At 34.9% G+C, this 24,943-nt stretch overlaps 1 protein-coding gene across 8 annotated transcripts in view; it reads left to right on the top strand.

Moving 5' to 3' along the window:
* The first annotated feature begins 3,077 nt into the window (after positions 1 to 3,077).
* LOC115210724 (transcription factor RFX3-like) overlaps positions 3,078 to 24,943 on the top strand; it is an 83,297-nt gene continuing 61,431 nt past the window's right edge. For 4 of the 8 annotated variants that reach the window (XM_029779434.2, XM_029779428.2, XM_029779426.2 and 1 more), the window contains exons 1-2: positions 3,118 to 3,215; positions 11,412 to 11,486. In XM_029779434.2, the coding sequence (XP_029635294.1) occupies positions 11,476 to 11,486 (11 nt within the window). In that variant the 5' untranslated portion in view covers positions 3,118 to 3,215; positions 11,412 to 11,475. Of the gene's footprint in view, positions 3,216 to 11,411; positions 11,487 to 24,943 lie in introns of all 8 variants that reach the window. The other 4 variants (XM_029779427.2, XM_029779431.2, XM_029779432.2 and 1 more) reach the window with 3 other exon arrangements.

Raw genomic sequence — 24,943 nt, 5'->3', positions numbered from 1 at the left:
CATAACTGCATATATATATGATTGTATGTATATTAATGTATGTAGATATCAAAATGATAATACACAGAAGCAAATTTTAATAAAAGGTTCTTAAAAAACGACTTAATAAGACAGAGAAGACACACACACACACACATACTGGTTAAATGCAATGTATTTGGTCTTGCTTCCTTTTCTTTTCTGTCTCTTTTAATTCAGAAAATGCATGTGTATACTAGAAGGTTGTTCAACATGTACCCTGCAACTTTATATAGAGTTGAAAGAATGAAAAAACATTGGAAATATACTATTTAAAAATTGTTCCATTACCTTCTTTTTGCAATTATCTAATTTTATTTTTGCCTTAGACTTTTTTGAAAATTTCATTACCAACGATCATACACAGAAAGGACACTCCTTATATATGTATGTGTGCGTGTGTGAACATGCAAATATACATACATACAGATATATGTGTGTGTATACACACACACACACATTATTTTTAATTGGCAGAAGTTATATAGTGACTCAATGGCCGAAAGTTTTGTGTATAACACTTAACAGACTATTTGTATCCCCAAAACTATGTGTGTGTGTACCAACATAGAAAACGGACGTTAAATGATGATGATGATGATACACACACACACACACACACACACGTGCATATTCATATATGTACCGCGCGCACGCACACACACATTTTAACATACCTTTCCTATAACTTCCTGGTTTAACCAATTTCTTAAAGCAGTACACTAACTTCGGAATACTGGATTTCAGGGGTAAGTTCTAAGAGAGCCAAGCAAGTGAAACGTTTGGCGATTCCTGTCCATGGACCAAACCACAAAAATCCTCGTTTTTCTTCTCCTAGCTTCTAAAATAGCCCATTCTTCAAAGCCATTTAAAGAAATTCTTCTTTCGTTGATTTTCTTTTCTTGATTTCTCAGTGCATAAATTTATAGGAAAGTAGGGAAATGAGATTGTGTAATGTGTATGCTTTTCTCAAGGGCATTAGCCACGCAAATGCGGTGAAACGAAACTGGGTCGCATCATCGGCGTTTAGTAATAATGATTTCTTTTATAGGCACAATACCCATTTTATAGAGCAGTGGGGAGGTGCAAAGTCAAGAGAATCAATTGTAAAGCATTAGTGGGATTTATTTTATCGACCCTGGGTAAGTGAAGGATAAAAACCCGTACGAGACTAAAGAGAAACAAATAATTTTCTCCTGAAGGCAGAAGGTTTAACATTCTGAGTAAGAAAATAGCAAAATCGATTGAGACGAACAAGGTACTTATTTTGTCGACCCTGGCAAGATTCGAACTATGACCGAGGAGAACTACAAAACATTGTAATGCGCGATAAAAAAAAATTAATTAAATATAATTACTTTTAAAAATTTATTTTCAATACCCACCCTCACAAAGAAAATATCGAACTAACTAGAAAGATTTAATAGATATATTGCTAAAGATGGTTCATTTATTATCGATCTTTAAACAGAACTACGAGTCATGGAAAAGCTGCCGTCACATTACGAGAGATTTGTGTGTGTATTAATAATGGTTTCTTTACACTAAATACAGAGGTCCCATGTTTATAGAAAGTGCTTAATAAGAAATTATGGCATTCATAGCTTTCCATTGGGTATTAACAGTGTAACCGAGGTGAAAGGAAATCTCCTTGGAATCGAAACCTTATCGTGAACTCAGTTACCCGGGAGGGGGGGGTAATTTTCTCTGTCTAGCACCCGCCACTCTGTCTCTGTGTATGTATTAAAGGTTTCTCCTATAATCCAAGGTTTCAGAATTACAAGGAAGAGGGAATTAAGATAGTGCAATGTTGATGTCTTTCCCAATATAAATAGTATAAATGAAGTGGAATGATAACAACCGGTAATCGAAACCGCGCCAGAAGCTTACCTCTATTTTATAAAAATAACATGGAAATGGCTGAGACAGTTAAACGAGAGATTGGATTGTTTCCTGTATCTAGCTGGACACCTCGGTGTTCTGAGTTCGATTCTCGCTGGGATCAAACTTGCTGTTTATCTCTCTGGAACCGATTAATTATTAAATACCAGTAATATAATAATGAACCAAGTCAATCGATTTTGTCCTCTTAAAATGATTGGCTTTGTGTTTAGCCTGAAGAAATACGCGATAATAATAATAATGATAATAATATAATGGTAAGCGGAATTTTTACTCATCCCAGCAAGTACTACGTGGTAATATATTAAGCCGGGGCCCGTCAGAAGAAACAAGACGGAATCCCCCTACCATCATCAAAACATGGCTCCAGCAGGCGTTTCCTTAACAACGTCAGTACACAAACCTACCAGAGCTTCTTCGCTACTGGAAAGTCGTTGATAAATTACAAGCCATTTCGTTATTAGTTTGTGGTGAAATCTAGACCCAAATTGAATTTAACGACAAAATTTATATACTCATAAGAAACAAAACGAAACAGAACAAAAGCACTAGTAAAAATCTGTATTCTGTAACAGTTTAATAAAGTTAATTTGATGGTCGCTAACCGAACATGCCTCAGTTGTCAAGACGCTATTTAGTTTAATGGCGACGGCGCCATCTTTTTAGTATTAATTCAGTGGATCTTTATTTTCTCTTTCCCTCTTTAGTTATAAAACCTATGCTTTGTCTTTTAAGTGATTACGATATTTTGTTTTATAAATGGCTTAGGCAATTATATTTGTCGGTAACTTCGAAAGAGAGCTTTTCTTTCTCCTTTTCTCAGTAAAGCGTATGCTAAATAATAACAGCAAACCCGGTTATGTAAATAACGAGACCGGATCGGAAATGACGTTGCTAACGCATGCCTCAGTTGTCAAGACGCTATTCTCATTCTAATATAGGCACCGCCATCTTAGCATCACCTTGTAAGCAAATGTGTCGTTAGGTTTCTAAACGACATCCGATGTAGATATAGTTCCAATATTTTTCATTTATTTTCTCGAAAGAAATACCTAAACTACTGCAGCACAGAATTATTATTCGATCGGTATATCATAATATTTTCAATATACTTACAGTAATCGTTGTATGAAAGGGAGCATTAAACCACCGTCTGTCCACAGAAAGCAAGAAGTAGTACCAGTGCTAGGATACATTGTATAGTGAGAGAGTGTGGCAACTGTTGCCCTAGGAATAAACGCCATAGCCACGGTATCTACTGACGACTGCAGCCCGCCAACAACACACACCAAAAGGTGATTTTCCTTTTCCCATTTATGTTTCTAACACTGTATACACACCGCTGACCTCATAGTAACACAATAGCAACATAGTTAGATTACCGAATGGGTCACGATTTTTATTACCGATCATGTTTTTAGACGTTCCATCTTGTATGTCGAAAACAATCGTTTTGTTTCGTAAAATGGCGATTTATACAAAGTTACATACATACACACACAATTGTTGTTTGACACCGTACGAACTGTCCAGATTTTTCTTGTCGTTGCCAGTGCTGATAACGGACTTTCTCGTGCGACGAATTACGATTGGTAGTCGTCACACAAGCCAATGTTCTTTACAGACCTATGCTGTTTGTTATATTTCTTATTGGACATGAAGAAATGGGTCAGTTTCTCTCTCACTCTCTCTTTCTCTCTCGTCTCTCTGTTTCTATCTAGCGTGTGTTAGTTGCTGCTGCCATGTGCCATAGTAACCAATATGTTTGCGGCCGATTCTTACCACAACAGTCCACTCTTCTTAGACCTGTCCAAAGCAACAAACACTATAATGCAACACTACACATCTGGCTCTGCATCTAATCAGTCACCCTTAACAGCTCCAATGACTGCTTGGGGAGTGCATGAATGTCACGGATTCTCATTTCCATTCTTTCTGCAATTCTAAAATTTCACACCAAATGTTTTAAAAAATCACGCATGCACATATCATATATACTCTTGTTTCTCTTTGACTATTTTCATTATTGAACACATAATAGAGACACGTGCGCGCACACATTACTCCATCTTACACATACACACAGGTGTCCTTTTATTTATTTTTGCAGTGATACACTCACTTGTCCTCTTCTCCCATCTGTGATGTGATTTCTTCTTTTTGACAAAGATATCTCGTTTGTTTATAATGTAATTGATTTTCGAAGAGCATAAGGATTTCGTATGATTGACTAATCAGAGATCTTTACAAAGAATTATTGAAGATCCTTGTTGGTGTTGTGCTGTGGAAGAGAGGGAACATGTTTAGATGGTGTTCGTAGTAGTTTGGTAGCCACGATTCCTTCTCTTTTTCTAACTGGCCCAAGCCTCTATATACATACATGCATATATACGTACGTATGTGTGTGAATGTATGTGTATATATATATATAAACTAATATATCTGTGTTGTTTACATACCCGTCTTCGTCTTTTGTTTTTTGTAAATTCTCGCTATATATATATATATATATATATATAGATACATACATGTGTGTGTGTGTGACCAGCATCTGGTGTGATTATCAGCAACAATTGTTGAAAGTGCACGCCCGCACTGTTGTTGCTTACACATGTACTTGCACATAGAAGATCATACACACACCTTAAGAGGATGCGAAGTCCCTTTCTAATCTCATCGGCAACTGATGGCGACCGACAACTATTCCACTCACGGAGAGCCAGTCACACACATACGCATATATAGATATTAGTCTCTCTCTTATCTTTATATATATATATGTGTGTGTGAGTGTGTTACGAATTACAATCACGACAACTACTATAAACTAAGCTTTTAACTGTTAGTATTACTACTAGTAATATCGTTGCTACAACTGCTGTCAAGCCAACAAGGGAGCCTGCATGCAGTCGCCGGACCTGCTACAAACAGCAGCTAAATTTCCCTCCAACCCCTCTCTACAGTCTTTCAAGGAAAAGAAGGATACATTGGATAGTGTAATCTAGATATACTAGCTCTGAAAAATTACGGAATTGGCACGACTGGAACGCGTTGATTATAGGCCTCCTGCTCAATCTAGCAGACCTCGGGCTACACAATAATAACTACTACCTACTACGATTGCTACAACTACAACCGCTACTGTTACTATTACTGCCAGTATGCTAGTGTTTACTTATTGATATAAGCAGTGTTTTTGATAATATTGTATTCGTTCGTTCCTTTTAATATTCCAGTTCTGACCTCTTTATTCTTTTTCCCTTTGCTAACCTAATCGACATTTTGATTGTCGGTTAATGACTGGCCAAAGGGATTTGGTGTTTGCCTAAAAGACAAGGTGCTAGAGAGGGGGCTAAAGAGACAGGCAGACAGCTGCTGAGAGAGTGGGAGATAGTTGATAATACCATTTGTTCGAGCTAGTTAAGGTCCTTTTCAGACAGGTTCGAACTTGTTCGTTCTTGCGTGCATGCTTTACATACATACATATATATACATTCTTAAAAAATGGTGCCAGACAAACACATGTATACTACCATAAGGCTTTTATTTTTATGTGAAAAATGGTGCATATATATATATACACACATTATTCCAAACTTAATTTTTTGCTAATATGCTTTTTTTCTTTCTAATTTTTTCAAAGTATCTATATATTCCGCTCCTTGCTATTGTGAATGGGTCTTGTCATGCTATCAAAGTCCATATGTTATAGTGCCCAGGTGTTCTCTTTTTCTTTCCGCTTTGCTTTGGTCAACAATGACCCTAATTACCTAACTTTCTGTTGCAGTCATCAACTGTTATTATTTAACTAAATTTTACACATACACTTGCGAGATAAATAAACTTCGTTAAATCTCATCAGACAAAGGTCTGCAATCCTGTACAAGTTTGGGCAGATGCAGGTTTCGAGTCGTTATTAAACCCGCCAGAAATCCCCCCTCTCGGACTAGCCAGATTAGTTAGTGATCTGGCGGAAAGCACAGCAAATATTTATTTCTTTATTGCCCACAGGGGACTAAACATAGAGGAGACAAGCAAGGACAGACAAAGCGATTAAGTCGATTACATCGACCTCAGTGCGTAACTGGTACTTGTTTTATCGACCCCGAAAGGATGATAGGTAAAGCACAACAAATATTCCGATCTTAGTTTAGCTATAGCTTAATTCTCATGTATGGAGACACTGCGTGTGTATGTGCACGTGCGTGCTTAATTGATATCCTCGTGTTTGGTTTCTACATGCAAGGCACACAAAAAAAAATGTTGAAAAGGACTTCTCTGCGCGCGTGCACACATTGTTTTTGTATTATATAAATTATAGTACTTCTTTTCTCTCTCTTTTTGTGACCTGTGCAATATGTTTGTGCTTACGTTGTTGATTAGTTGTAGATAAGCTCTGACTGAGCAGATCTTTGATCAAAGGCTTTCCACTCAATTATCATGCTTAATTTCATACACGGTCGCGGTACATTATCTTACATATTCTTTCCTGTTAAGGATGATTGGATGTGATTTAAGAGTGATTTGGCTACTATATATATTTAAAAAGCCGATCGACAGCATAGAAGCTCCCTCGTTGGCTCGCATGTATGTGCTTATTGTTGCAGTTGGTGGTTGTAAACCATGTGTAAAACCGTCCTTGGCAGTAATCCGTGCTGTCCTGTCTCTAGTTGACTGCTCTTGTCAACCACTTTCTCTTTCCTGTGTCGGGTGCGCGTGCCTAACTTAGTCATTGTTTTATTGTCCGCTCTAAGCTGTATTTGCACGCTACGCCAGCACCACTGCCTCAAAATCCCTACTGACTTCTCCCTATCTCTCTATTTCACTTCACAATAAGCCGGTGTCTCCCATCCCTTCCTTGTGGCTGAAGAACCAAATCTTTCATTGTTGGTGGCGTCCAGCTGTTTCTTATAGCAACCGACCGATAAACAACTTTTAGAGGTGCTTTTTAATGTGCTGCTTGCCTCCTCGCCTAAGCACACGCGCGAAACTTCTACCACCCGACACACCTTGTATATATTCTCCCTGCTGTACACTTTCTTACAAAAGCCAACAACTATCTCTAATTTACTGCTCTTTCTTCACACCATACTGATCTATTTTCACTTTACCTTTGTCACCCCCCTCTCTCTCCCCCACGTTGATGTATGTATATAAAATACGCGTATTGCAAATGTGTGAGACGCAGTAAATTTGGTCGCAAGATCACGATCAACTGAAACCCTTGCTCACCAGCTTCGATTCGTGATTGGGATCGCTTTACTTACGCCTCTTAAAGCAAATGCAAAATAGCTTCAACGCCATCATTTTGATTTTCTTTTGCTCTGTATTTCCAATACAAACATACTAGAACTTGGTGTACGGTTATACATCATAATATCTACTTTTGTCAATTTACTGTTGAAAATCTCCCACCATTTTAGATGTAATTTTTAATGTTTTTATTTTTTTTTTGGTTTCGGTTTCAACAATTTGGCTGTGCTCGCGCCGGGGCTTTTTAATCAACAATGCGAAAAATAAAGAAGCTAAGCTGAATACCTTCACTGCATCTGATTTGTTGTCTCACGTTCCAGAGTTCACAGCTTACTATGTTCGACTTTGCTCATACCCGTATTGAGAAAGAAAAACGATATATGAATTAGACTCAGTCTCATTACAAAACTGAACAAAAGTGGGGGTGGGGAGATAGCTTGTTTTGGCATCTGTTAATGCGAGCACCGGTATTTGGACAGGGTTTTTTTTCTTTTTGTCACTTTGTTTTCAAATTTGAAATTTTTATAATATTGTATGCCATTTACCCAATCGATGCCTGTAATAGGATGCTTTTGTCAACTAGATAAGCTGAAACAGCAATCCACCTTAATTAAGGACAACAAACATAATTAATACAATTAGATTTGAATTTACAACAATGTAGTCAATAATGAAATACATTGCTCTTATATCAAACCTAAATAGTGACTCTTCTCTTTTATTCTATGTAAATTTGAATTCTCCAAAATAATTTAATTGCATTTAGAATAATGAATATTCTTTATTTTCGATCTCTCTGTTTTCCAAGTGGAAAAAATTTAATATATATTCTCTTATTCTTTTACTTGTTTCACTAATTTGACAGCAGCCATGCTGGACCACACCACCTTTAGTCGAACAAATCGACCCCAGGATTTATTCTTTATAAGCCTGATGCTTATTCTGTCTGTCTCTTTTGCAGAAACACTAAGTTACAGGGACGTAAACACACCGACTTCGATTGTCAAGATGATTGTAGGGGATATACACATATATATACGACAGGCTTCTTTCAGTTTCCATCTACCAAATCCACTCACAAGGCTTTGGTTGGCCTAAGGCAAAGCTATAGTAGAAGACACTTGCCCAAGGTGTCACACTGAACCCAGAACCATGTGGTTGGGAAGCAAGCTTCCTACCACTCGCCCACTCCTGTGCATATATATACAGGGTGTCCCTGAAGTCTTGGGCACATTTTGACATTGAATATCTCGAAATCTATTAAGGACATAAAAACGCATCTGATATATTCTGAAAGCCTGCAATTTCAAGTTTTTTTATGGAATGTTCAAAGATATTCAATGTGAGCACCGTTAGTCACACGGCACATAAAGCTGATAGTTCAATTCTTGCCAAATGCGTTCCAGCATTGCGTTGTCGATGATTGCAACAGCTTTCATTATTCAGGCCTTCAGTTCATTCACGTCTTTTGGAAGGGGAGGCACATAGACCAGTCCTTTCACAAACGCCCGCAAAAAGAAATCGCAGGGTGTGAGATCTGGAGGCCAGGGCATGAGAAGGAGATCATCTCACCCTGACTGTCCAATCCATCTGTCTGGCCGTGTTGTGTTCAGATACTGTCTAACCCTGAGTCTCCAGTGCGGTGACACTCCATCATGTTCGAAAATGAAGTCCATACTGGCTTTTCTGATTGATTTATGGGGGCTCCGCTCGAAGACAGTTCGAACTCGCTCAAGCGTATCATCTGAAGTTGAGGCATGTCCCGTTCTCTTAGCTGGACACAAACACCCATCCTTCATGAATTTACCATACCATCTCAATATAAACTTCCTTTCTGGTGCCTCTTTTCGGAATTTTGTGCAAAATGCATGTTGAACAAGTGTCCATGATTCAGTTTTTGCAAATTCAAGGACGCAACACCTTTTCTGGTTGAATGAACGCCATTACTGGACCTGAAAAAATCGTTAGCATTACAAAAAAATTAATGAATTTAGCTTTAAAATGGTACCAGTTTCATCTTACTACCAATCATAGTCCAGCAGATATGAGGGCTTGAAATGTGCCCAAGACTTCTGGAACACCCTGTATGTATATGTATATATTAGATGGAACATCCGCACAGATAGATGATACAAAAGCAAACACAAAGAAATGGGCATTTCTTTTAATCCTTATTTTTCATCAATAGTTTTAACAAATCTATTGATATGTTGTCCTCCATTGTTCACTTCTTGTCAATGCCATGACAGTAGAAATCACCAGGTCTTCTCTTGAAGTATTCATGAAGCCATGTTTTCAGCCCCATATTATTGAACAAAATGTCTCACAAACTGTTGGATAGAAACCAACAATAGTGGAAAATCTAAAGGCACTATTTTAGAAGAATATATGTGATAGAACTTCCTAGCTAAGCCCTTGAATAGCATTTTTGGTCAAGTTAGCAATGTAAGTCAAGCATTGTGTTGAAGAAGCATGCAGTGTTGCTGGTCAGGTTGTTTCAGTTGGATTCCCATGTTGAGCTGGTGCATTTTGTGAACGTAAAACTCTGCACTGACCTTGTTTTCAAGCATTTTGTAGTGGATTAGTCTTTCCCAATTCCACTCCACACAAATCATTGTCTTGCAGGAATGTAGCTCTGTTATAGCTTGAGTTGCTCCTTACTTGTTGGGACTCAGTCATTCTTTCCTCTGCTTCATATTGTTTTCAAGACAATTTTTCATTGATGATAATGATGTGGTAAATAAATCTCTGTCCACAAGTAACCTGGTGTGAAGCAAAGTATCTACAATGGAGCAGCACTGGAGTTTGTTTCTTTTGTTTAGGGCATCTGGCATCATGCACCAAGTTTTTGGACCTTATCCATTGAGTGAATCAGATGGGCAACAGTATCATGAGAGCATCCCATCTGCTGGGTGAACACCCAAGTATTTGGGTGGTTCATTCAATCAATCTTCTTTGAACTGAATGGAGAGAGTCTGAAATCAAATTTTCTCTTCTTGAAGTGCAAATACCATTCTGTGCAGTTCTTTTGGTAATAGCACTTTTTCCATACACTGCACAAATGTGTCAAACAGTTTTGGGACCTCGGTTGAAAGCGAAGAGAAGCAGGTGTCAAAAATGTTCACTATTTTTCTACTTGTCAGGTCTGGAAAAAGTAAAATTTATTCAAATTTCAAATACCATAAACAAAAGTTGTGGAGAAAGTATAGAAAAACAACTCCAAAAATAAAAACCATAAAACACTTTAATAAAAAAATTTTTATATGTTAATTCAAATAATACTGGAAGCAAATTTTTCATGGGAGACCAGAAACAAACAACATTGCTTGTGTGACATTGATGCTTGTTCACAATCATCACATGATGTTAAGACAAGAGGTACATACATATATATGTAAATACATAAATATATATAGTAAATAGGCATTCCGCATTATACCATTTTATCTGTATGAACCCTACTTGGTGTTTCAAATGTGTTAAACGTATTATGCACAAGGCATCTCTACTAAATACTAGATTAAGTATTTAAAATGCATCAAGTAACATTTTCTTTCGAGAAAAGAATCTATCAAAAATGATGGCTATTTACTTTTGACATGTCTGGAAAACATTGAAATTACATAGAATATACTTATTTTAAATGCAATAGTCACTATTCAGGCTTGATGTGAGATCAGTGTATTTGACTTTTGACTACATTGTTGTGAATTCAAATGTAATTGTAATCATGGTATGTGTGTGTCTTTAATTAAGCTGGATTGCTGTTTCAGTTTATCTAGTTGACAAACGTCCTACTACAGCCTTTCATTGTGTAATAGGTGGCCAGATATGTTTTCACAAACTATGGGAAATGAATGATTCTGCTTGTATAACAGTGACACTCATTTACAACTATCACACAATGTCAAGAGAAGGAGACATGAACACACATTTGCATGTGATCAGCTTGTTTCAGTTTCCATTTCCCAAATCCACTCAAAGCTTTGGTCAGCCTAGGGCTATAGTAGAAGTCACTTGTCCAAGTTGCCTTGCAGTGGGACTGAACCCAAGGTCATGTGGTTGGGAAGTGAACTTAACTACACAGTTAAGCAAATTTGAAAAAAGGTAACATGAAAAGACTGCATAAATACCAGTGCTTGCATTAACAGATACCAAAACAAAGCTCCCTCTCCCCACATTTACCTTTGTCCAGTATTGTAAATGAAACTGGGGCTAATTTATATTTTTTTTACCAGTACAGACATGGACAAATTTGAACATGGCAAGCTGTGAACTCTGGAACGTGAGACAACAAATCAGATGCAGTGGAGGTATTCTGCTTAGCTTCTTTACCTTTTGCATTGTTGATTTGTTTTAACGCCCGCTTTTCTATGCTTGCACATGTCAGACAATTTATTGAATCAGATTTTCTACTGCCAAATACTATCCTTGTTGCTAACCCTTGTCTTTTTCAAGTAAGGTAACAATTATTCCCCATGGCTGGACTGTTTTTAAGTTAGATTGAAAAAAGAAACAATATTCTTCATATGATGACAACTATTGTATGATGTCAGAACAAAGAGAAGTGTGTGATGTGTGTCTACTCCCAAGATACCTGTTGTGTACACATGTGGGTGTGTGTACACAACTGGTACAGAGTTTAGTTAGCTAGGGTTTTGTAGATGCTTGTACAAGGTGTCACAGTATGACTGAACTCAAACCCACATGGTTGAGACGTAAACTTATTAACTACATAGCCATAACTGGACCTATAAAAATGTGTATATGTATGAATGTGTGTGGATAAGATCAAAGTACAGTATACATACACATGCACACACATTAATAATAGATGCAGGCATAAAAGGAGTTCATTCCTAACCATATGGTTTTGCGTTCAGTCTCACTGCGGGCCAACAAGAACCTTGTGAGTGAGCTTGATTGACGGAAACTAGAAGAAAGTTGTTTTGTGTGTGTAAGAAACACAAAACATTGTCAGTATTTAAGCTTTATGAGGATCAGCTAAAAAATTCATAGGCTGATGAAGATACTCATGGAATATGAACAAATGAAGTTTATTTTTCAACTTAGTCCTCCCTTGTAGTCCACAAATTTCTTCCATCAATGTTTCAGTGCTTGAATAATATTGAAGAAGCTTTCATTCTGTTGGTCAAAAACATCACCAGCAGCAGATATGATGTCATCAATCACTGTAATACTGGTTCTCAGCCAAGTGTTTTTTCATGTTGGTGAACTGATGGGGCCTAAATCAAGAAAATAGTGAGAGTGATGATGATGATCATCGTCAAACAGTTCAAAGCCACTGCCATTGAAAGCAAGGATTTGTTTTGTAGCACTGTCCTGGTGGAGCAAGACCCCTTTTCTCTGTTTTCTCGGCACTTGGTCTTGATAGCCTTTTGTAAATGCCTCAGCAAGTAGACATAGCCTTCTCCATTGATGGTATGGCTCTTTTGAAGGTAGTTAGTAAACACAATGCCTTTTACATCTCAATGAGGCCATCATCTTCCCTGTAGATGAAATGACCTTCGCCTTCTTTGGAGCAGGTAAGGAGGGGTGTTTCCATTGCAAGGATTGTGTCTGTTTCTATTTTATTGATTATCGCAATCTGCTGGGTATTTTTGCATATCTATATTATCCATTAAATAGTTAAATTATGCACTTTATTGTGCTTTTTTTTTATGCACATGACCCACTGGTCCATGGTACAAAAAAGATAGGTGGACTATTAGTGAAGGGGTGCAGGTATGGATGAAGGATGTGAGAGGAAGAGAACATGAAAGAGGGAAATAGTTGAGGGTAACAAAGATCTAAAGAGTTGTTAATGGAAATAATAAATATTATATAATATACAATTGGTGCAGGTGTAGTTGTGTGGTTAGGAAGTTTACTTCACAAGTGTTCAATTCCCCTGCATGCACACTCCCTAAGCAAGTGTCTTCTACTATAGCCCTAGACCAGCCAAAATCTTGTGGATGGATTTGGTAGATAGAAACTGAAAGAAGCCTATTGAATATATATATGTGTGTGTGTGTATGATTACAGTAAATGAATGTCTGCAAAAATATGTCTAACCATGGGGTAATTGGGTATGGGTTGGTGACAGGAAAAAATTCTAACCCATGTATGCATGGAAAAGTGGATGTTAAAATGATGATGAAGATATATGAGCTCCTGGCTTTAAAGGTATGAAAAGCTTGGTTGGACGCCCAGCTTTCCAAGATCTTTTACAGGGTTTAGAAAAACTGAAGGACCACTGCAATAAGTGTGTGAATCTGAGCAGGGAATATGTTGAATAAAATAACTGATCCTCCTGTATTTTCTTTTACCCAAAGCCAGGAACTTTTCAGCACCTCCTCATAATTGTGTGTGTGTGTGTAATTTAATGCATTTTAGTTATAGAGTGTGCTTTATTTATTGTAAATGGCTGTGGTGATAAATATCTCTATGATCAGTGGCTTTAAATGAGTCTTCTCTAACATAGATATCATTTTCAAGTAATTCAGTGCCTATTCCAAACAGCTAGGAATTCATATAAGACAGAAAAGAACTGCAAATCAAGTATCTGTTGCTTGCCAGGTGACAGACTGCATCATTGTTTTTCTTGTTTCTGTTTCATTGGTGCTTATGATGTCTAATATCATTTACATTAAAATATTTGCAATTAATTCATAAGACAAGATATACTAAGTATCCTGCTCAAAGAAACAACAAAAGGTCTCTAGCAAATATCAGTATTTGACTTTGTACTTTTGGCTATTTGCCTCAGTTTCATGAATGTGTTCTGTTGTGAGTTTGAAACTATTTCTACCTAGTTAGACTGAAATAAACAGGCTCATATTTCTAGACATTGGTTAATGTTAACAGTTTAAACCACTCAAGCCACAACAATGTACTCTGAAAGACATTTTTGTTTAAATGACTTTCCGCATAAGATGTCACCTAAATAAGAATGTAGAAGAATTAACAAATTCAAGGATGAATAAATTAAAAATACTGAAACAAGGCATCACTTGCTTTCTTTAATCGAGGGGTCTAAGTCACTTAAATTTTCCTGATAGTAGTTCTTAGACCTATACTCTTAAATGTGGCTTTAAGCCAAGCATTGACGAAAAATGTGAAGTATGTTTAGCCTCATGTATTTATCTGTCTACATTATTATAATTTTTTGATTTACAAAAGTTGACTTCACTAAAATGGCAGTTGTTTCCTCTAAACTGGAAGTCTTTTTTACCTTGTATTATCCCCTCCCCTTCCTACATATACACATACATAGATAAATACGTATAGATAAAGGTTAAACCAGGTCATTTGAATCCATGAACTTTTAAAACTTAAACAATGGATTAGCTATTAAATCAAACTAATTCCTGAGAAATTACAATGGCGCAGCTTCTAGATATATCTCTATTCTGATAGATTAATTACAGGTTGATAATTGGTCAGTTTAGGATGTGTAATAACTATCATTAAAAGAGCAAAGTATCAAATGGGTAATGATGAAATTTTCCGTGTAACTAACTAGCTGCTTGCCTTAAGCATGCTGTAGAATTTTCTGTATAAACTAGCTAACATTTGCAAATTATTCTTTGAGTGAGCTAAATTGGTATTATGAGAAAAAGGAGAATAAGATGCAATTTTTAGTTTTAAACAAAGAATGAAATAGAAATATTACATACACAAGTAGAAAGAAAAAGTATTGCAATTTATAAATGTTTGCACAATAAGCATTGAAATTTACATAATCTGGAGTTTTCAATAGATTTGAATGGAAAGAAAGACCCTGAATCTTATGTATAAAGTTCACTAACTGATTTTTTCTCCTTTACAATCTGAATTTATAATTTGATTAGGTTGTAAATGCTTGCAGTATCTAGTTTTATTTGTATCTTCTGAATTCAATCTCAGCTTTACTTTTTATCCTTCTTGCAGTACTAAAATAATTGTATAGTATATATTGTGGCTGATTCTGTACTGTTTTGCTCTATACATTTAGTACCTAGTATTGTTAAAAAAAAAAAAAAATTAGTATTATTCCAAATAGCATGTCTACTATTTCTTATAAATTACTTAACTTTTTATCTCATAGCTTCCCAAAGTGGGCAATTTCAACTTACAGGTGGGCGATGGGCAAATTTCTAGAAAATAGTGAGTGATTTGAGATTTTGGCGTGCGATATGAACATTTTGTGGGTGACAATGAATTTTTAGAAATTAAGTCCACATTTACTGATATCTAGGCATGCCTAGAATAAGGATGTACTCGCAGGAGGCGTTCCTTTGTATTAAAAACGCCAACTTGTTTATCGATTGAATATTTTTGTCACAGTCATTGAGATGGTTGTCATGCATGCTAAAAATAGCAGCCAAATATACCCAGGCCTTGGATCACAGTCCACTACAATTTTTTTTTTTTTTTCGGCACAATCGTATGAAGCCCCGTGTTGTAGAATTCAAATTTGCAAAAATTTCCCAGAAACTCCAAAAAATAAAAAAGTTATGAGGGGGTTATATGTCATAATTCTGTGGTTTCATATCAAAACACAAGTGCTAATTTCAGGATGTTGACAAAATGTGCAGTCACACACAAAATGACAGCTTTGAAATTGTATTTCTTGACTGGGTGAAAATGGTCAAATTTTAAACCTATATAACTTTTTAAAAACATTTTTCTGGCAAAAGTTGAATAACTCCAGCAATTTAGCTTAGAAAGGTATATTAATGTGCTAAATTTTAAAATTTTCGATAAACTTTAATTTTTGAAATACTGGTAGCCAAACAAACTAGATCCGTATTTGCTCCAGTAAAGACGTATCATCTAACTCTGCTCTATCGACTTCTCTTTGGGAATACCACACTGCCTTTCTGATGCCATCTGTAGAAATTCATTTTCACATCTTCACTTTACTGATGCCTCCAGTCAAAGAAATTTGTCAGCAGTAGAGTAGTGATTATTTATTGTTTGGATTTATTCCCTCTCCTCAGAACTGTCAGTTACCAATGTGCCTTCTTTGCCTTCAGACATTGACCAACAAAGCAATGAAACCTTCACACTTGAAGTATCACTTTGATGCAAAGCATTCTGACAAGGACAAGCGATTATCATACTTTTTGCAACTGAGCTACTCTTTCAAAAAGTAAATACATTCAACACACTATTCCAGTAAACTAATAAACAGGAGAATGACGGGTTGATTGCATCGTACAACATTGCATTGCTTGTTGCTAAGTCTGGGAAGTTTCACACTATTGGAAAAACATTACTTCGGCCAGTTATCAAAGCGATTTTGTCCACCGTTATGCACAAAAAACCTGATAACATTATGAAGAAGATCCCACTTAGTAATAACAGAATTTCTCGAAGCATCGATGAAATGGCCATCAATGTCAAACATCAGCTCATTAATATTCTCCAGCGTTCTATCTGAGAAATGATGAGGGCCATATTAAGCTCTTATACCATACTGTAGTGTAGTGACTGTCAAAAGGAAACTCTGTTTTGCGCCTTGTTGTACTATTTCATATAATCATATCTTTCTTTAAAGATACTCCACTATCCGCTTCATTGATGGCTGCAAGATGCGCTGTCTTTTTTCTTTGTGATATACTCACAATATTAAAAGATTTGAATAAGTTTTTACAAGGAAACAGATAGTAAATCTGTTTGTAAATTGATAGTAAATCATTTATCACTACCTTCATTTCGAAATTTGTGTTGTATAAGACTAACATTTCAAAACTTGATTCTTTGAAAGATGAATTAGTTGATGAGGATTTAACTACATATCACAGCTATTTACAATAACATGGTGGAGCGATTTCAAGATGTTATTGCGCTGAATATTCCAAATTAGTATATCAATCCATTTGAGGTCGATCAGTGTAAAAGAAAGCGCAAGTTTCCAGAGGTTAATCTGTCTGAAAAATATAGAGTTAATGTCAGACTTTTATTGATACTAATGGAAAAACTAAACCCACAATAAAGGATTTGTAAACAACCGCATATTTAGTACAAATGACACTAACAGGGCAATGAGTCTACGATATAGTGTGTGTGTCAAATGATACGGTGGCATGGTTAAAGAATTTTGTGTTGGTGGGGTAGTGTCAGGGTTTTTTTTACACAGGTGGACAATGGAGTATTTTTTGGCCGATAGGTGGGCAATATTGCAATTTGGCACGAAAAGTGTGGGAAACACTGTTTTATCTCCTTCAATTAGAAATTTTTTTAAATAACTTACTAGATATTTTTGAAAAACAAACAGTGGCATATGCATTGTTACACTTGGTAAAATTGGTCTCTGTTTTGTTGTGTATTATATGCACATTACAGCTTCAGTTTGAAAGAAATTGTTAATTATGGAAGCAGTTTTGATTCTTCTTTTTGACAGAGTAAAACCTAATAGATTCTCATCTAAGTGTGCAAGCATCTCTTCTTGCTTGTTTAAATTGTTCAAAGAATGATAGACAATAGTAATTTCAGTTGTTTTACATTGACACAAAGCCACATGTCTGTAGAGGGAGAAGTATAACGCATAAGACAGACTCCCTCAGTACATGCCTGGTATTTATCTTGATTAACACATTGAAGGATACAAGACAGTTGATCCTGCAGATTTGAACTCATTGGAAAGATATGTAAATACAAGACATCTAAACAAGTGTTCTACTGTATCACCCACTTTAGCACACCAATATTTAAATATGTAGTAAAAGATTAATCTTTCTTTTGTATGTATATCTAAACTACAAAGAATTAGTACAAGTCAACAAAGGACATGACTTTTCATCTGTTAGAATAGCAGCCAAACCACATCTTACTATCTTAAAGGAAGAGCACAGTTATATAAGTGTAGATGCAGTATGACTGAATGATTAAGAAGTTCATTTCATAACTATGAAAAAGATCCTGAATTTGGTCCCACTGCATGGCATCTTGGATATATGTAATTATCTATAGCCTCGGGTTGTCTCATACATTGTGAGTTCAACTGAAGAGATAGAAACTGTAAGGAAACTCATCAGAGGGATTGTTCCTGTGATTCAAAGATGCAGCTTTGTTACATACACAGTGTCACTCTAATTTTGCCTGAGAATTATATTAAGGTTACCCAATTCTGTGAAATGCTCAGCCACTTGCTAATCCAATGAGCAGGTAATGCAGTTGATTGAACAACTTAATACTTATCTTCAAGGCCTACAAAAAAAAACATCCATCCCTCCAGATTTTATCAGTATGTCTCGAGGTCACTACATTTTTATGTATGCACATAGCTTTATGGTATGATTGAACTCCTAGACCATAAGTGCAAGTCACAGTTTCAACATTCTTTTCTGTTACTTCTCCAGACTGCAAGCACCTACAACTTTCAGTGAATATGTCAGTTGAAATGCAAACGCAAAAGATAAGACTGGTCTGAGTAATTTTTGAACTTCTATACTATTTAAATACACTACACACCAATATACTAATTGAAATGCAAATACAAGAGATAAGACTACTGGCCACATAATCCTAACTACACTAATAATAAACACATCCATAGAAATATAAGTATTTCTGTATTACAATAACTATGGTATAGTAGTGGTAGTAGCAGCAGCGATAGTATGCATTCTTTTAAATTGTATTGTTTGAAGGACCTTTGTCGTATGGGAGTGTCTTATAGATAGGAATGGGGTTTTTATTTCACTTAATTTTATTGGCTGTTTAAAAGAAACCTTAGAGTGAATGGTTATTTTAATGTTGGTGACTAGTAGTCTTATTGATTAGTATGCATATATACTTCTCTATTACTTGGGGACAGCCTGTCAAAAATTACTCAAAACAATGAAGTTTGTTCCTCTTATATTGTTTAGAGATTAACTTTTTTTTTCACTATATTGACGCTTACACGAGTCTGTCAATATTGCAAAAAAGATTTTTCAAAATTAATAGATCTTATTACCAATAACAACAGTTCATATCAGGCATTTACAAATTTCATCTATTTAGAATTAAACATATGATACATATATGGGGAAAAAAATTAGAATTTTCAGTCAATCCAGCTATGTCCATCACAGTTTTTCTTTTCTAGACAGTGTATGATTCAGTGTTTCTTTTTTAAGATGCCTTGGTACCCTTACACACACATATCATGTTACTTTGCATCTCACTCACTTAACATTCATAGCAAAATAGCATTTGATTCATTAGGTGATGACTTCAAATCCTGACAATAAATCTCATTGCATTCATAATCCAACATTTTTGTTTTAGTATAAATACATATATGTAACACGAAATAGGGCAACCAATAGTGAGCTGTTGCAAAGATTAGATCATGTAGCTTCTCTGCCTGTAATGGATTTATTGTTTATAATATTTAATAATCCTTAGAAAATTTAGCAAATGTCATTTACTGCTTCTTGTTGCATTTGTTCATACAAGTTAAAGAGACTGATAAATTTTTACTGTTTGATTAATTTCTTCATACTCTATTATCTTGTATATTAGGTTATGCTGGACTTTCAATAGTTTGGAAAACTTATGCACTTTTCACATTATGAATTAAATATTAATTATATACTGTATTTGAAACAATTACCAATCTTAGCTCCTTGTTACAGCAAACAACACATTTGCAAGTATGCACAATGCATATAAGTGCATACATACATACAATATAATTTAGACTCTTTTATGTAACTTGTATTATATGTGAAACTGTTGAATTTTCAATGATAATGTTTTTCCCTCTTCACATTTTTTTGTTAGTTTTCCTTAGATTTCTGCTATTAATTTATTTTAATGGGAGTGTTTCAAATTTAATCAGATGCCTCCATTCTAATTTCAATCATTAGTATTCAGAAATGTCAGCTTTTTCTCAGTCCAGTAAAATAATGCTTGTAAATTACTGTTATTTCTCATTATATATTTTAAAAAAAGAATTGTGTCATAAAATTGAAGGTTCATATTTTCTGTTATTTAATTCAGTCTCTCAGTCTTCTAGATTTAGATCATATTGAAGTCAATAAAGAACTGTTATTACACTTGTAATAGAGTTATCTGATTGACTATCCACTCTTTTCTACATTATTTGGTGTTGAGTTTTAAATATGACGTTCTGATTATTATCTCGTGTTGGGAAAGTACCGTTCTAAAAATGTATGCTGCTATCATTATAATCATTGTATAATTAGTTTCATTTCCATACTAGCATAGACCAGATGAATCTGCAGTTAACAAGTAACATCTTTTCTTTCATCATCTACTATAACATATTCATCCTAAGTTTTCTCTTCATTCTCACAACAATTGCAGTAAGCTTGAACAGAACTGGGTTGTTTTGAAGATAAGTACATTGACACAGACAATGTTTCAAACATTGTTTATTGAAATGATGATGATTACTGTAATGTATTATTATTAGGTGTCTTACACATTTAGTTACATCCCTTTGTGTTTTGACTTGAAATCTCACCAAGATATTTCCATGTGGTTACTTCACCTGCACACCACCAAATCTTCTACAAATCATATTCTATTGTCTTAAAGAAAAAAACACAAAACTCAATGTAGTGCAGGATACAGTATACCTAGAAAAAAAGGATGGTCACAGCTGGAATGTCTTTGGTTATAGGTCTGCTTGGTCAGGACTGATAAGAGTTTAAGGAGTTGAGGACTTTAAAATAAATTACCACTCAAAAATATCTGCTTATGTTATTGGTACTCATTCATGCTTTACTACTACTACTACTACTACTACTGCTGCTGTTATGTTTTGTATAGTTTAAAATGGTACGTTTCAAATACTTTTTAAACTCAGATTCTGTAAAGATCACAAAAATTCATTTCAACCAGTTTGAGATCTTTGAATGATATTAAATCTTCCTTTTCTTGGTTTAGTCAATATTGAAATGAAGCATATTATTTATTTAGACTTTACTTCAGCATATCTTTTTCAAAAAATAAAATATTCTCATATCATTAGACTTTTTTTAAATACTATCATCACTAGTGTTACAATAAGTTGGGGTGGGTTATTTTATTGAAGGACATTTCTCTCTTCTGCAAATAGTTAATTCTACTGGAGTACAACATGTGGATAACTGAGCACATATTCCTATTATTGAGAAACTACATGTTGAATATAGAATGTTTAGCTAAATAGTGATTACAAGTTTTCCTGGTGGAGCAAACCTGTATGTTAATAGTGCAATTAAGATTCTCACAGTGAATAAAGCAATCTAATTCTCTGGAATTATTTTACCCCCACTTTGGTTATACTTTACAAATTGAAATCTAAAAGATGTGTATTCCTTATTTTTGAATTACATTTAATTGTAAAATCAAAATAAATATTAGAGAAATTTATTCAATTAAACAGCATTTCATACATAAAACGAATGAGACAAGACAGTGGATTTGATCTGTGAAGTTTTATCTATAATCAAGAATACAACCCATGGAAAGCAGGCATTAAACAATGATGATGATATTTTGATGAAAAAGACTTTCGACTTATTCTGTTAGATTTTACCCAAGTACTGTAAAATTATGAGGCTCTAAATAAAAATATAGATTACTGAGTTTAAATCCAGCTGAAGCACATATATGTAAACAATATAATATTGAGATTGGATTGTTCTAAACTTGTTCAATCTCTGATTAGTTAGAACAAAAATATCTCAGATATTTTCAAATTGACTTCTCACTGCTGAGCCTTTTGCTTTTAGAAAGCTGCTTGCTTCAGTAATTCAAATAAAAATGCTTGCACCATCTAATGCAATTATTTTAAATAGATTATGTCCAGCATTTTGGTTTCTGTTTTGACTTCATGCTTATTTATCAATTTAAATTCAACTATTTGTACAAAATATTCAGCTATTTGTGGGCTCTGGAAGAGTCTGTTTTTGACTACTGTGGGGATCTTCATGTATAGTTATGAATTCTAATTTAAATCACTTGAGTAAAATAGTTATTCTGATGTGTTCTTTACTGTTTTATAAGTTGAAGATATCTGTGTTTTGATTAATTGTGTGGACTGAATTAGTTTGGATTTATACTGTGCTGGTTTAAATTCCTTATGTTAATTTTTTGTTCCAATTGTATCATTAAACAATTTTGATCATACAGTGCCTTAGTTCACTTAGTTGTCAGGATATAGGTATCATGCTTGTGGAGAACGTCATGTGATATTCTCCACAGTAGAAGATTTATCACTCGTGTACTTGAAACTGCTGAAAATTTTGTGGTCCTTCGAGGAGTGATCATTTTATTGAAAGGATTCTTTGATTTTGCTTTAGGGTCTTTTTTTTTTTGTCATCCAGTAATAAGGGTTTGAAAAACTTGTATAGAAGTATTTTTAAAAAAACAAAACTTCGAACAATTTAATATATGTACACTTCACAGGATGATAACTAAAGACTAAAAATTTCTAACATAGTGACACAACAGTAAATTTTGGAAGATAGTATCTTCTGATTTGTGCTTGTTTTATCTCTAGATAGATGAAAAGATAAAGACAATTACTAATTAAGCTAAGCCACCAGTCTTCTTAGATCAGAATTATACTATTACCTTACAGTTCAGGCTTAGCATCTCACTTTTATAATGTTGATAAATTATACAAATAATATAACAGGAATTGGTGATCAAGACTCTTGTTGCATATGGATTGATTTGTAATTCATAGAATTTATATCTGAAAGTTTAATAACCTAAATGTTTTTTCTTCTTCTTTGAACTTATTAACTTTTTTTTTTTTATTTACAATGCAACATTGATTAATACATTATATTATTGGAGCTACAAAAAGTCCTTAATATTCTTGTTATGCAAAATAAGAAAATTTGCTCAACATTTCCACCAAGTTTTCTTTCTGTTATTAGTCATTATTTTAAGAAACAAGGTAAAACAGCTTTGTTTTGGACTGGTCAGTAAAGGTCAGTTGCTCATCATCAGTCCTCACCAGATCAATTAGTCTTTTGAGACTGCCCCTGGTTCTATGATACAAATTTCTTGTTTTAAAGTAATCTACATTAAAACCTATCACCAAAATTTCTTGTTTTATGTTCCAAATAATGACAACATTGTTATACTAAAGTCTTCATTATTTTAAGAATTAATTTAAATAAAGGCAGTGTATTTCAACAAAAATATGGTCACAAAAGGGTTAACATACCAACCAAACAGTTCAGCTGGATTGGTGAGACTTAGTAGCAGTAGCTGATAACATTTCAGCAAAATTTAAATAATTCAGTCATAATCTGACAAAAGAGAAATAATCAGCAGTAGAAGACATTTATTTTTTTTCATTTCACAGAAACTTTGAAGAGTTGAGACCAACAATATTTGGTGATGTTGGTGTGAACAAACTAGTTTAATTCAAGAGAAAGACGGTGACTCTGCTAAATTATAGTGTCTTTGTCCAAAATGTCTGCTCAATTATTTTGACTTATCCCATACTTAACATTTCACTCCACTTAACTATTTGAGTAGTGAGTGTCAAAGCATCACAGAGACAGGTGAGAAGTAGAAAATTGCGGAGTAGAGTCCTACTTAGTGTTAAGAGGATGTATTCAACCAGGGATTAGAGAGAAACCTGGATTTTTCAAAACTTTCTTACTCTGGCTGTCTGGTTAGGAAGTTCACTTCATAACCTTGTGGTTTCAGGTTCAGTCCCACTGTGCAGAACCTTGGACAAGTATTTTCTACTACAGCCCTGTTTCAACCAATGACTTGGGAGTGAATTTGATTGAACTCATTATCTGTATCTATGTATGTGTGTGTACATTTTTGTGATTGTCCCCTGCTGTCTGACAACTGTTGTTGGTTTGTTTGTGTTCCTGTAGCTTAGCAGTTCAGCAAAAAGAGATTGGTAGAATAGGTACTGGGACAGTTTGTTCAGCTAACCCTTCAAAGCTGTGTGGAAAAGAATAGTGGTGAGAGGTTGGTCGAGTGGGATTGGATTAGACTACTCTCCCAGCTCTTGTATTGGGCAGCTAAATTGCCTGTTCTTAAAATAACCCAATAATGTAAATGAACAGTTATTTCTACTTTATATATCATTTTGTGTTTTTCTTTTATTTTAAATATTTTTCATTCAGATAAAAATTAAAAAGACAAGATTTTGTAATATAATAGGTCAATGTATTCCTCCTCTCTCTATGTTATTTAACTCCAGGTCTCAGCCTTGATTGAGCCAGCCTATGATCAAAAGTATTCCAGCCTTGACCATCCCACCATTTTCCAGTGTGCTGGGAACCCAGTACCATATTATCCAACATTTCTTTTTCTCTAAGGTGGTTGAGGGAGATTTGGCTGCTATTTCTACCACATCAGGCAACCACAGCAAGGTTTTCTTGTTTGCTTATATGCTACATGTTTTCAGTGGTTAAGTCAGAAACAGAAGGGTAGTACCTATTATCTTTTATCAGATTCTCCAAGACTGTTAAGAGGAAGTTATCCTCAAACTGGAGACCTGGCCTGAAATCTTTCAACAGAGTCAGGTACCAGGATTAAAATATGCAACAAATTAAGTGTACCACCCACACTGTCCTCTAATCGGACATAGTACATTTAGGTCTACCATATCCAATTTGTCCTTATTGAAAATAGTAGAATGGGATTTGAAGATTTAGCTGCTTTTTCTAGCAAGTTGAAGGATCATGTAGATCCTGTGCTATTAAGATTGTAATGACACTCAATTTTTTTTTTTTTTTAATATGAAGCAGTGCTCTGTAAAATAATGTTTTTAATCCAATGCATCACAGTTGTTCCATTG

This window comes from Octopus sinensis, linkage group LG4, assembly GCF_006345805.1.
Source record: "Octopus sinensis linkage group LG4, ASM634580v1, whole genome shotgun sequence".
Lineage (NCBI taxonomy): Eukaryota > Metazoa > Mollusca > Cephalopoda > Octopoda > Octopodidae > Octopus > Octopus sinensis.
The sequence above is the reverse complement of the archived record's forward strand: the minus strand, read 5'-3'. Positions and strand labels throughout refer to the sequence as shown.